Source organism: Loxodonta africana, chromosome 4 (assembly GCF_030014295.1).
Source record: "Loxodonta africana isolate mLoxAfr1 chromosome 4, mLoxAfr1.hap2, whole genome shotgun sequence".
Classification (NCBI taxonomy): Eukaryota; Metazoa; Chordata; class Mammalia; order Proboscidea; family Elephantidae; genus Loxodonta; species Loxodonta africana.
Window position 1 is genome coordinate 22,028,394 of NC_087345.1, and position 14,477 is coordinate 22,042,870.

The 14,477-nt window shown below is 42.1% G+C and overlaps 1 protein-coding gene across 3 annotated transcripts in view; it reads right to left on the reverse strand.

Annotated features, from left to right (window-relative positions):
- Positions 1-14,068, reverse strand: part of FBXO7 (F-box protein 7) — a 31,321-nt gene extending 17,253 nt beyond the window's left edge. Inside the window, exons 1-4 of one of the 3 annotated variants that reach the window (XM_023539213.2) lie at positions 13,991-14,068; positions 9,360-9,502; positions 2,253-2,480; positions 1,024-1,165 (exon numbers count right to left, since the gene is read on the reverse strand). In XM_023539213.2, the coding sequence (XP_023394981.1) occupies positions 1,024-1,165; positions 2,253-2,480; positions 9,360-9,502; positions 13,991-14,024 (547 nt within the window). In that variant the 5' untranslated portion in view covers positions 14,025-14,068. Of the gene's footprint in view, positions 1-1,023; positions 1,166-2,252; positions 2,481-9,359; positions 9,655-12,923; positions 13,261-13,318; positions 13,628-13,990 lie in introns of those variants that run through there. The other 2 variants (XM_064283649.1, XM_010599971.3) reach the window with 2 other exon arrangements.
- Positions 14,069-14,477: the final 409 nt, after the last annotated feature.

Sequence of the window (14,477 nt, forward strand, 5' to 3'; positions counted from 1 at the left end):
TTCAAACAAAATCTTACACGAGACCTCAGTAAAAGAAACATGCAAAACTTTTACTACTCAAAGTTTACCGTAAGAGGGGATAGGGTTCACCTAAGCTTCTCCCTTACTTCCGTCTCAGCAGAAACTAGGTACCGGCAGAACATGCTGAAGACCACAGACCTGAGGCCCATCAGAGAGAGACTGCCTTTGCCATACAAAGACGCTACGCTAAACAAAAACCCAGCCAGTCCAATCCTGCCACACTATCCCGTCCACCTAAAAGGATGAACCTCACAAATCAAACAAACAACATGAAAGAACCTAGTCCCTCAAATGCTCTCCAGACCGACTATCAGACTAGTCCACAGACCACTGTAGTTGGTACAGGCCTCCAAGTAGCCTCTGAGCTAAAACAAAATCCAAAGATGGAATTTACTACTATCCCAGTGAAATTTCTTAATAAGCAAAAAGGAAAGAAAAAAAAGGCTTTCTGAGTGACTTTCTTGGAGGAGGAGGAACAAAACATAAACATACTAAGGCCTCAGAACCCTCAGAGGTGTTTCTGCATGTCAACAGCTCACAGAGATGCCCAAGTGGATAAAACGTGACCCCAGCTCAATCTCACCGCTCTCAGCTCAAGATCTTGGTTAAAAACAAAAAAAGTCACATAAAAAGAGAAGGAAAAAGTCACAGGCATTAAGAAAGAAAAAGTACTCTTCAAAGAGTTCATGTGTAATAGACTTATGTCACTTCTATTATCACAACTTTATTCCCAATTCTATTGTTTGTGTCCAAATAATTTTCACTACCAAAAAGCAAAAAAATTACAAGGTTAAGATATCCAAAAAGTATGCTGCTGGCCCACACATCAAGTCCCTACTCTATAATCTTTCAAACACTGTGTGATCAGTGGTCTACCGATTAAAGCTGAGAAAAACTCCTAACTGCACCATGATAGCCAGGCACTGAAGTGACCACTAAACGTTTGGAGAGAAACCCGTAGCTATTCCCGCACTAACAACCATGGCTCTGCTATCCAATCACCGTTGACGACGATGAGCTTTCCCAAAGGCACACAGGTGAGCGCAGCAGAGCCGCCATTGCAGAGGGGGTGGGTATACTGCAACTTATACACACCACCCGACTTCCACTTCTCTGGCATCGACACTGCTTTGGCTTCTGTCCCCTGTTGGGTAAAATGAAAGGGCAACAATGAAGAGAGGTCTTACTCTCATCAAGATTAAAAATCCAAGAGGCCCCAACTGATCTAAAAATATGCATTTCATACAGTCCCCTTTATAATACTGGTGAAATCATTAACGGTGCTAATGGAGGATATATATTCTAACATTTTCCTATCAAAATTTTTGCTCAAATAGATAAACTGACATCATAAAATTGGGATTAATTTCTCTTTAAAGACTCAGTTCTCTGACTAGCAAAGTCATACTCATTATTCAAGATCCCCACTCAAATATCACTTCCTTTGTGAAGACTTTTAAAAAAAAAACTTCAGTTTGTCATTCCCTCTTTCATTCCCTGACATTCTGCTCATGTTTCTACTGTTATATACTTCCATTATGTTACTTATCATAATTATCTTTTTATTTGTCTCTCCCCTCCCCCACTTGTGGACTCCTTGGGGACAAGGACGGTCCTCACATGTTTAGATGCTAATCAGTGGCTCAGTGTATGCATGCTGCAGGTGTCCAGTGATCACGGGGTGAATTACTCGGCATCTTTGTCACTCATAGCACAGCCCGCACACCAGTGGCATCAGTTCCCTGAGGGAATGCGCATCTCAGGCTCTGTCCCAGATTTATGAAAACCAGAATCTGCATTTTTAAGATGATCCCAGATGAATGAATGAACAGAAGCAATGACAGCTAACAAACGATGACCCTCTTCCTAACGGACTGGTATTTCACAGAGCCATTAACACACACACAAAAGTAGTGAGCCGGCTATCTAGCCATGCCCAATCCACACCCACTAACCACATTTTATCTACATGTTACCATACATATTCTTTTTCTTACCATACTTGCCATCACCTCTATAATACTAACTAAAAATTGGCAAAGAAGGAAAAAAGGGAAAGCAGTATTTACTGGGTGCCTACATATGCCTGTGTTTGGCACTTGGCATTCCATACCCAACCACATTTATTAAAAAAACCTAGAGTACCACAACACCCTGATATTTACCGATACCTCCCCTTTCACAATGGGAAACTTATTCTAACAGATTTGCTTTTTGCTTGTCATACTTACCTGAGGTATGTAGCCCGATTCCAGCATGAGAAGGTGGATCAACACGATCAAGGCGTCACTGGCATCAGAACAGCCGGCTGCATGATACAGGGTCTCCAGTGAGTGGGGCACCTGCCCTTCCACTGCCTCGCTGCAGAGCATGGGCTCTGAGGGATAGAAACCCGTGCCCTCTTCCACATCCACAGTATCCTGAACTGACTCCACTTCAACGTCTTGACTAGGCCCTGGCTGAAAAGGATAAGGAAAACGATGGATTCCTTAAGCAGACTTTTTACACGGTGTACCTTATATCCTAAAGTGAACTGTGATGAGTTCTCAAAGTCAAAGCACATCACTGAGCTCAGCAATGGGGCAGACTGTAAGTGAGCCCTCGTAAATAAACGAGTCAGCCACTCACTCCTCCCTCCATCCTGAATTGCATAATTCCTGAATTCTACTTAGCTGATTATGCCGAAAGCCTGGAAATCATCCTAGACTGCTCACTCTACTCAACTCCACCCCTAACCTGATCACTGAATCTAGAGTTGGAATCTATCTCCTAAGTATCTCTAAAAGCTGCCCCTTCCCCTCTGTTGGCATGTCCTTGCTTCAGACTTTGGTCATTTATCTCCTGACTTCCAATGGTAGCCTCCCTGCAAGTACCCCGGCCTCCACTTTCTTGTCTTCAAATACATTCCACCCAGTGCTGCTAGGGTTTTGACACTTCTGAGTCCAATCCTGTCCTCTGCCCCTGCTTAAGACGCCCAAGCATTTCCCCAATATAGACAGTGCTGTTGTTAGGTGCCATCAAGTCGATTCCAACTCACAGTGACCCCATGTACAACAGAAGGAAACACTGCCCGGTCCTGCGCCATCCTCACAATTGTTTGTTATGCCTAAGCCCATTGTTGCAGACACTGTGTCAATTCATATCATCGAAGACTTCCTCTTTTTCACTGACCCCCTACTTTACCAGCATGATGTTCTTCTCCAGGGACTGGTTCCTCCTGATAATGTCCAAACTATGTGACAGAAGTATTGCCATCATTGCTTCTAAGGAGCAGTCTGACTGTACTTCTTCCAAGACAGATTTGTTCATTCTTCTGGCAGTCCAGGGTATGTTCAATATTCTTCAACACCATAATTCAAAGGCATCAATTCTTCTTTGGTCTTTATTATTCATGGTCCAGCTTTCACAAGCATATGAGGCTACTGAAAACACCACAGCTTGGGTCAAGTGCACCTTAGTCCTTAAAGTGACATTTTTGCTTTTTAACACTTTAGAGGTCTTTTGCAGCAAGTATGCCCAATAAAATGTGTCATTTGATTTCTTGACTGCTGCTTCCATGGGTGTTGATTGTGGATCCAAGTAAAATCCTTGACAACTTCAATATTTTCTGTTAATTATGATGTTGCTTATCAGTCCAGTTGTGAGGATTTTTGCTTTATGTTGAGGTATAATCCATACTGAAGGCTGTAGTCTTTGACCTTCCTTAATAAGTACCTGAAGTCCTCTTTGCTTTCAGCAAGTAAGATTATGTCTTCTGCATATAGCAGGTTGTTAATGAGTCTCTCTCTAATCTTGATGCTGCATTATTCTTCATAGAGTTCAGCTTCTTGGATTATTTGCTCAGCATACAACCGAATAAGTATGGTGAAAGGACACAATCCTGACACACACATGTCCTGAATTTAAACCATGCACTATAAATTTTTTTTTTTCTTATTCCTTGTTCTGTTCAAACAACTACGTCCTGGTCTATGTACAGGTTCCTCAAAAGCACAATTAAGTGATCCGGAATTCCCATTTTTCACAATATTATCCATAATTTGTTACAACCCACGTAGTTGAATGTCTTTGCATAGTCAGTAAAACACAGGTAAATATCTTTCTGGTATTCTCTGCTTTCAACCAAGATCCACCTGACATCAGCGATGATAACCCTCATTCCACATCCTCTTCTGAATCCAGCTTGAATTTCTGGCGGTTCCCTGTCAATGTACTGCTGCAACCAGTTTTGAAGGATTTTCAGCAAAATTTTACTTGTGTGTGATATCAATGATACTGCTCGATAATTTCTACATTCTGTTGGATCACCTTTCTTTGGAATGGGCATGAATATGGATCTCTCCCAGTCTGGTGGTCAGGCAGCTGTCTTCCAAATTTCCTGGCACAGAAAAGTGAGCACCTCCAGTGCCGCATCCATTTGCTGAAACATCTCGATTGGTAGTCCATCAATTCCAGGAGCCTTACTTATTGCCAAAGCCTTGAGTGCAGCTTGGACCTCTTCCTTCAGTTACCATTGTTTCCTGATCATATGTTACCTCCCGAAATGGCTGAACATCAACCAATTCTTTTTGATACAGTGACTCTGCGTATTCCTTCCATCTTTTTTTGATGCCTCCTGCATCATTTAATACTTTCCCAGTAGAATCCTTCAATATGGCAACTGAAGGCTTGAATCGTCTCTTCAGTTCTTTTAGCTTGAGAAATACCGAGCGTGTTCGTCCCTTTTGGTTTTCTAACTCCAGGTCTCTGACACTTTACTCTTGTCTTCTCGAGCAGCCCCTTGAAATTTTCTGGTCAGTTCTTTTACTTCACCATTTCTTTCTCTAGCTTTAGCTACTCTACGTTCAAGAGCAAGTTTCAGAGTCCCTTCTGACATTCACTTTGTCTTTTCTTTCTTTCCTGTCTTCTTAACGACCCTTACTTTCTTCATGTATGACGTCCTGATATCATTCTATGGCACATCTGGTCTTTGGTCATCAGTGTTCGATGCATCAAGTCTACTCCTGAGATGGCCTCCAAATTCAGGTGGGACACACTCAAGGTCATACTCCGGCTCTGCGGGTTTGCTCCAGTTTTCTTCAGCTTCCACCAGAACTTCCATATGAGCAACTGGTGGTCAACTCTACACCCGGCCCCTGGCCTTCTTCTAACTGATACTGAACTTTTCCATCGTCTCTCTCCATAGATGCAATCAATTTGGTTCCTGTGCCTTCTATATGGTGAGGTCCACATGTACAGTCATCATTTATGTTGTTGAAAAAAGCTATGTGCAACATATAAGTCATTGGTCTTACAAAATTCTATCACGTGACCTCCAGCGTTGTTTCCATCACCAAGACTGTATTTTCCAACTGTTGATCCTTCTTAGTTTCCAACTTTTGCATTCTAAATCACCAGTAATTATCAATGCACCTTGATTGCCTGTTTGATCGATTTCAGACTGCAAAAGTTAGTTTAAAAAAAAAAATTATTTTCTTTACTTTGGCCTTAGTGGTAGGTATGCAAATTTGAATAACAGTCGTATTAACTGGACTTCCTTGTAGGCATATGGATATTATTCTATCACTGACAGCATCGTACTTCAGGATAGACCTTATAATGTTCTTTTTGACGATGAATGCAACGCCATTCCTCTTCAAGATGTCATTTCCGGCGTAGCAGACTACATAATTGTTGGATTCAAAATGGCCAGTACCAGACCATTTCAGCTCGCTAATGCCTAGGGTGTCAATGTTTATGTGTCCCATTTAATATTTGACGACTTCCAATCTTCCTAGATTTATACTTCTTTCATTCCACGTTCCTAGAATTAATGGATGTTTGCAACTATCTCTTCTCACTTTTGGTTGTGCCACATCTGCAAATGAAGGTCCTGAAAGCTTGCCTTCAATCACATCATTAAGGTCGACTCTTCTTTGAAACGGCAGCTATTCCCCAGTCGTATTTTGAGTATCTTCCAACCTGAGGGGCTCACCTTCCCACACTACATCAGACAATATTCCACTGCTATTCGTAAGATTTTCACTGGTTAATTTTTTCAGAAGTATACCACCAGGTCATTCTTCCTAGTCTGTCTCGGTACGGAAGATCAGCTGAAACCTGTCTACCATGCTGACATTTGGAATACCAATGGTGTAGCTTCCAGCATCCCAGGAACACGCAAGCCCCCACAGTACAACAAACTAACATACGTGACGTTACCCTAAATTGATAGTAGACAGTAGTGTTTCTCTAAATTGTGCCTTGTAATTTGGCCCTAGATATTCTCCAAAAAAAAAGGGTCTACATCCAAATAGTTTGGAAAATGCTACATGCTATAGCTACCTAACCTCATCCTCCATATTCACAAAATACATTATCACCGTTACAAGAGGCTGAGAAGTCCAATAATTTTTTTAAAAAAGGTGTTCGTAACGTTTAACCAAGAAACACTATCCTCATTCCCTCAATGCTCAGCATCCCTGTGACCCTTATTTACAATCTCATGAAACAAGCTTTTCATAGTGAACACTCTAAGAAACGCAGGCCAACAAAATAATGTCTGAACTCCTAAACTCCTTAGCACACAGGCCCTTCATCATCCAATCTCTGGGTCAAGTTCACCTTCTGCCAGTCCCTCCTCCCCACTCTGGTATTCCTCATCTCCTCAGCAGAGGTAATTCATACTACCACTCTGCCGTGCAAAGGCCTATATCACTGCACTTTTGTCACACTGCCCTCCAATTTTCAAGGTGCCTGGTGGCACAGTGGTTAAGAGCTCAGCTGCTAACCAAAAAGGTCAGCAGTATGGATCCACTAGCTGCTCCTCAGGAGAAAGATGCAGCAGTAGGCTTTGGTAACCATTACAGCCTTGGAAACCCTATGGGGCACGCTACGAGTCAGGAATCAACTTGATGGCAATGGGTACAGGGTACTGCAATTTTCTGATCACACATCTGCATCCCACTCTGACCTCCAGTTTAGGAAGGATAAGATCCCCTGTCACCCATGTTTGTAACCCCAATACAGTAGCTGGCACATAACAGGTACTCAATAAATGCTTGCTGAAGAAATGCTGAAAGGTAGTATCTTACAATTTCATAATGTTTTTGTTTTCAAAGTGCTTTCTCATTTGTTCCTTACAATAATCCTATAAAACAGGCAAGGCAGGTGATGTCGCCTTTTTATAATATATAAAATGGTATACCTGTGGCTCTGAAAAGATGAAATAACTCAATCAAGGGAAGCAGCTAATAAAAATTTGAAATGAACCCAGATCTTCAGACTCATGGCTCTTTTAGGTATAATACTTCGATAAAACTGTTACCTATACTGATTTTGCTCAAAGTTTGTTTCTTAGGCATGTGCAGAACTCAAGACAAAGCAGATGTCTCTTCTTTTTATGTTCACATTTCCCACTGAAGAGGAGGCAGAGGAAATGAAAATTCATGTAAAATTGTATAAGGTTGGAGGAACAAAAGGGAGCCACAGGTGATAGCTCTTCTTCCAAAATCCTTGAAGACCTAAGCTCTGATGGCTTATGGAAAAGATTCAAATTCACTTCTTAAAACCTAGAGGACCGTGACAGTTCACACTGCCTAGAATGGAGGTATGGCACAAAACGATTTCCACCACACTTTCTGAGCAAATAGAAAGCACTGAATTAAAAAATTAAAAAAACTTAAGGCCTAGCTAAATTATCAAGTGTACAGGCTCTTCACCTATTATGTCTAACTTTGGGCCACTTAATGACAGCTGTGTGGAAGAGAATATTTGTTGAAAAATTAAAAAAATGGTGAGCACCACCTCTGAAGAGACCATTTTACATAAGATTTAAACAAGTGACTAAAATGCAGGTTAGAGCTAATATTGGGGTCTGAGACCATGTAATCCGTGTTTCTCATTAACAACTCAACAGGTACTGGATGAACTCCCAGACACAATGTAATAAGAAAACTAATTTACACTTAACTACAAGAGAAAAATTTTCCCCTTATTGTTTCAAGTTTTACCCGTCCAATGTTTTCCTTTTCTAATGTTCCATTCTACATTTAATTAGCCGATCCTCCTGTTTCAGGTACATAAAGCATTATTTATGAGATGTCAAGCTCAGTTTCCACACTAAGGTTTTACAGCACCCTATACAAGCCTTAGAATACAAACCACGCTTCTAAGAAATGAAATTAGTAACCTGAGGCACCATTAATTTCTCAAGTGTCCAAAAGGAAACTAGTAAAGTAACTATCACATATACTACGAAAAATGTTTCATTTTATTGGATGATTTTAACAGTACCCAGGAATGAAGGGAATGGGTCCCTCTACCTGAAGTCATCTCTGAGTGAGTCTATCAGTAAAACAGATTCAGAAATGCAATTTAAATACATGGCAAAAGATTCTTACTTACCCCCCAAATTACCTCTATGAGACAAACACACACACACATACAATAATTTCTTCCAAAAATAAGTAAATACAGAAATACTTTGAGCTTTGTAAATGTTTTCTAATTTGCTTAAACCTCTCTGCATACTATTACTAAAAATAAAATTCATATATCTGGATATCAACAATTTTCACAATTTACCAATCAGTCCAAAAGTATTTTTAATACCTCTCTATAGTTAATGCCACAATACCAAAAACCAAACCAAACTCATCTATACTTAATGCCATAATACCAAAAACCAAACCAAACTCATTGCCAGCAAGTCGATTCTGACTCATAGCAACCCTATATGACAGAGTACAACTGCCCCATAGGGTTTCCAAGGAGCAGCTGGTGGATTCAAACTGCCAACTGGCACCATAAGTACTTATAAACGTTTAAGGCCCACAAAAAAAATTTTGCTGAGGTGATAAGTATAGACACACAAAACAATTAATAAGACAGCATGTCTTAGTATTACAAAATTAAGTAATGAAAGTGATAATTCATATCATATAAGAAATTAAAAGCCAGGAAAATAAATACCAACGAGGTGTTTATAAGGCAATAAAGATAATCAATACAAAGAAATTAAAAGAAAACTATTGGGCTATGGTTAGCAAGGGCCTTGGAAGATAGGTAGAAATACAAATAGGAGAGAAGGGAAAGGTTGTGAATCCCAGGCTGGGGGGACAGCAAGAGCAAAGGCATAACAGCAGTCACTAGGTGTTGGTGAAGAGTACTGAACATACCATGGACTGCCAGAAGAACGAACAACTCTATCTTACTCTATCTTGGGGGAAGTACAGCCAGAATGTGGCTATAATGTGTAATCTACAGATAACGATCATCCTGACTAAACAGAATTCAACTGAGATGATCAACGTGATTTATCAACCACCCTATTTCATGTCTTGATCTTGAATACCCACCATACTGTCATCATCCCCGGCGTCAGACTGGGCTGCCTGTCCTTGGAACGAATCACTCGGTTGTTCATCTTGTATGCTGGACTGGTTAGAGCTGGCGGCCAAAGAGGGTTGGTCGTTATTCTGGAGTGAGGAATGCTCTGAATCTGTGGATGAAGGTAAGTTAGGTGCTGGAATGGCATCTTCAAGAATCAAACATATCAAGTCCCCAGAAACAATCCCATATGAAGCCAAGGTCTCTTCATCTTCAGTGAGGGCATCCTTGTTGTTCAATGTAATTGCAAACCGGGTATCAGAACTGCCAAGAAAGACGGATAAGGATAGTAAGGGTTACCTGTTACCATTACCCTCAATAATACATTTAAGGAACATTACATGGCCCAAGAACAAAGAAATGGAAAAAAAAAAAAAAGGCCAAAGTTTTGAGAAAAGTATCAGAATTATTTGTTCTTTATCATCAAATACCTAGGTTATAGATTTCTAACGACTAAAACTCTAGCCCGGGGGATAGAAGACAGTATTTCTATCATTAATCTATGTTTTAATCAATTCCAAGATACACAGTTTCTTACATTTGAACATCTTGGAAATTAGGAAATTCTTAAAATCCATGACATGGTAGTTGAATAGGCAGCATTTTTCTCTCAAGTGTTACGTAAGACAATGTGCGTCTTATAATTGATGACAACTTAAATCCAAGGAAGTACGGTCTTTTTAAAATGTAACTGGTATCATATACTTTCTCTACTTAAAACTCTCCAATGGCCTCTAAATGAACTTGGAATAATATCCTTAACATGGCCTCCAAAGCCCTTTGTGATCTGAACCTTACTCACTCCTACCTTATCTTATGCCATCCACCCTCCTGCTCACCGCTCCCTATTCACAGGAGCTTTCTATCTGGTCCTCAAAGCAGATCAACGTCCTTGCAGCCTCTGGGCCTTGGCACTTGTGCTTCCAGATCTTGAAATGACTGGCTCCTTCTCACCATTCAGGTCATTCAGACTCAAGTGGCCCCTCTTCAGGGATGCTTTCCACCCTGCCTCTATCGTTTTCTATTCCATCCTGTTTTATTTTTATTGTAACACCACTATTGGAAAGCATCATATTTATCTACTTCTCTCTGTCTTCCCTACCGCAGCACTAGAATTTAAGTTTCATAAGATCAGAATCTTGTCTGCCCAGTTCAACACAGTATCGCCAGCACCTGGCAAATAGTAGGTACTCTTAAGTATTTGTGGAATAAAAATACGACCACCAAAAAGTTAATTGGGAATACTATGGTAAGACTGGAACCAGGGTTGCCTGTCCAATGTCCATGCAGGACAGCTAGCATACTTTGGTTCTAAAACCTAGACCCATGTCCTTCATGCATATTCATAATCATAAAAGTTAGACGAGCGTATGTAGATGACAGAGTACAAATGTATCCCCTCGACCAGATGATGACAAGTTGCAACCCTCCTACTGAGAACGTGTTGTCTTTTATACAGAAGACAGCAGAAAACCAAAAACTCACTGCTAAACCAATTAAGAGCTCAAATAAACCTTAGGCAACGCATTTGCATTCTTTCTGCATCACAGATTATCTGACTTTGTAAGGATAACCATCTTTTCATCACAGGGTGGTGAGGAATTAACAAAACCATTGTAAAAGGTTTTGTAAGACCATTTACACTCAGGAATGCTGATTTCATTAACTTTTTGAGACATTAACAAAGGATAAAGTCCTTTGACAATCACATTGTATTTTCTTATTTACAATGCTGCACTTTCCAAAGTGCTCAAAACAATTCATTTGTTTTCCTTTTGACTGTAAGTACATTTTTTTCTCACCAATTAAAAAGTCTTTGGTAGAGAAATTACTGAAATAGAAACGACCCCTGCTTCTCAAAAAAAAAGTAGCTCTGCTTCTGTTTTCAAAGTGTTTTTGATAAAATGTTGAAACTCTGCCAGCTGCCCAAAAAACACCATCCCAGCTTTGGCAGAAAAAGGAAAAACATCTCAAGTGAACTATATTTGTTTCTGGATCATTTGTCACAGCAAAAGGTTTTTTTTTTTTTAACAGTATCAAGTACAAATATCTATTTGTAAAAAAGGCAAAGAACTGTCTGCTTAATAAAGAACATCGGCCTCTTCACCCTTTAAAAAAGGGAAGAGCTATTTCTAAAACAAAAAATGCAGTTTTCTAGGAAGAGGGTTTAAAAGGATTGTTTTCCGAAACTGTTCTGTTTTCTGAACTTAAATTTTAAGTTCATCAAAAAATGAAATCCTAGAAACTCCCAAGCTTTTTCAAAATACTTTTATGACAATCCCAAATCTACTCGCTCAGTAAAGACACTTTAAAATAACAATGTGCTATGTACACCTTTTAAAACTACCCATTTACTAGAAAATGAACAGACTTTCAGAAGGATGAATTCACTTTCGTAAGGTGCAACTTAAATTCCTTTCTGTAAATCAGCCTCCACTGTAAAAAACAAACCTGAAAGAGAAATGAACTTCAGCTCTTGGCAAATAAGAGTCATATTGGGGCAAACAAGTCATATTGGGTTTCACATTCTTTTAAGATTATCCTGCCTAATTAAAAACTAATAATAAAAATATATACACATATGAAAATGCCTTGAAAAGAAGTTAATTTTGAAATGAGGGCAGTAAGCAAAACACTTAGGTTTAAGGCAAAGAAAATAATGATGGGCACATAACTGAAGAGAAATTATGTTCATACCTCTTTTTAAAAAAAAAATTGGGAGGAAAACATGCTTACTTTTAATGTAATAATGTCTTAACCTTAAAAAGGGAAGAGTGAGAAGATCATAATATGGCCCCACTTTACGGAACTCCCTAAAAACAAACTGGAAGCTTACAACAGTCTTATGAAAGGAACCATTTCAATTAACAAGGTTGTCTCTTGAAAAATTCACCTAAAACGTCCCCCAGGGAACGACTTTATTTTGTCTTAGCTCAAATTTCAAGTTCATTACCTCAATATTTGAAAAGAATCACCTTTATTTTGTCCTCTATTCCCAGATTATTGTCCCAGAAAACACCTTCTATGGAAACAAAACAGCCTCATCAGTAGCCCCGTAAATCAACAGAATTTAACGCTTTACCTCTCAACTTCACTGTCCTAACAATGCCAAGTTCCCCAGGGTCATTATAAGGCCCTAAGTTTTAACACTTTATTGCCCAGGACAATAAAATGATGTCAAGCACCTCTACAGAGTGTACTTTGTGAAAATTTGCAGCGAGGTAAGTGCAAGTGCTCACCAAGGGGCCTGGCACAGAAACTCAAGGTGGTCTTAAAATGACTGCAGCCTGACAGCAGCCGCACCAGTTAAGGGTGGCTTCGGGTGGAGAGCAGGTTTGTAACTTCTAGTATTCCCAAACCTTTCACTGAAATATTGAACAGGTGCAGAAAGTGAACTTAAACCCCTAGAGTCTGGAAATGTTTAAGCCACGCCAAGCTCATCAGTTCCAACTTTAAATTTAAAAATCCTGTGAGTTCTGCGTGCTATCCTATCCGTGGTTTCGTTTGCCATAAAATCGGAGTCGGTTACTTACCCTGCAGGGGATCGGAGCCCCCGGGACGCTGCGCCATGGGTCCTCGCAGCTGGGACAACCGCAAAAGCAGCCGCAGCTCCCCACTCCCAACCCGACGCGCCACCCGGACACTGGCCCCGAGCCCGCCCTAGTTCCAGCCCCAGAAGCGCTCCCGAACGGCGACGCCCCCAGAACGCAGAGCCCTCACGTGACGCCCGGGGCGTCTCTGCACCCTGGCGGAGCGCTCAGTGACGCCGGTGCCAACAGGCGACCCCAACCTCACGGCGCCCCACATGGGGACCCACGCTCCCGAGAGCGCACAGTCGCACGCAAACACCCGACTTACACCCTCACTTCTCCTACCGTACACCCCCAACGCCCGCGGCCGGGCCGCACCCCCAGCCGCCCCCGCGTACCTGTACCCCCAAGTGGGCAACAAGGCCTGGCCCAGATGCGCGCGCAGCTGCCCCAGCGTCGGCTCCGCTTCCGACATCTCCAGCGGCCAGGTCCGCTTCTGAAGCCGGACCCGAAGCTTCATGGCCGCGGCGGGGGTACCCAGGGGCTCGGACCCGGGGGCGGCGACAGTGGCGACGGCGGGGCCCAGCAGCTCCCGCCTCAAGCGGAGACCCAGGAGCGACAACTACCGGTGTTGTTAAAGTGCTGATGTGTAACGGGGAAAAGTCGCCGCCACGGCGGCCTAGGCCTAGCTCGCTAGTCCCTAAAACAAGGGCGCTCTGTCCCTCCTATAAGGGCGCCCCCTAGAGCCGACCCGCAGAGCGAGCAGCTGGCGACCAGCGCCGAGCCCAGCTGCAAGGGACCTTCCCATCGATGACTCGGCGCGCTACGCCGCTACCTGGGAGCGCGCGGCTTCCGGGCCGCCCGGGCGCCGCGGTCCAAGCTGACGGCGCGGAAGGAGGAGCGTGCTGCGCAGGCGCCCAGACGTCGGGGTGCGCTGGTACCCCGGCTCTTCCGCAGAGGCTGCTTTCTGACGTCTGAAAGATGTGCTGGGAAGAACGTTATTGCTGAAAGGGATGCTGCGGACCGTACAACTCACCACGCCCCATGGCTTATGGGTACCTGGTTCTTACCCATTTCCTGCGTGGCGAACGACTGTTCCTTCATCAACGCCCAGTTCTAGTGGCACCTGCTCTGAGAAGCCCTTAGATTGAACCCCGGCTCCGGTAACTTCCTCCTTTTGTGCTTCCGCAGAGCTGTGTTCAAAAAGAATTAAGGGGAATAATGTATGGCAAACCACTGAGTATTGTCATAATTGGTCTCCTCAGTTACTGTGTTACATCATGCAGTTTCCTTCTTAGAGTTCATCAAAATCTGAATTTTTCTTTTTAATTGAAAATTAACTAATTGTTATTATAACAGTTACTAATTGTTCGCCTACCACAGGCGAAACTCCTGCCTGTAAGATCAAGGATCACGTCTATCTTGTTCACCACGCGTACGTTGTTGTTGTTGTTTGTAGGTGCCCTGGAGTCGATTCCGACTCATAGCGACCCCTGTGCACAACAGAACGAAACACTGCCCGGTCCTGCACCATCCTTACAATCCTTGTTATGCTTG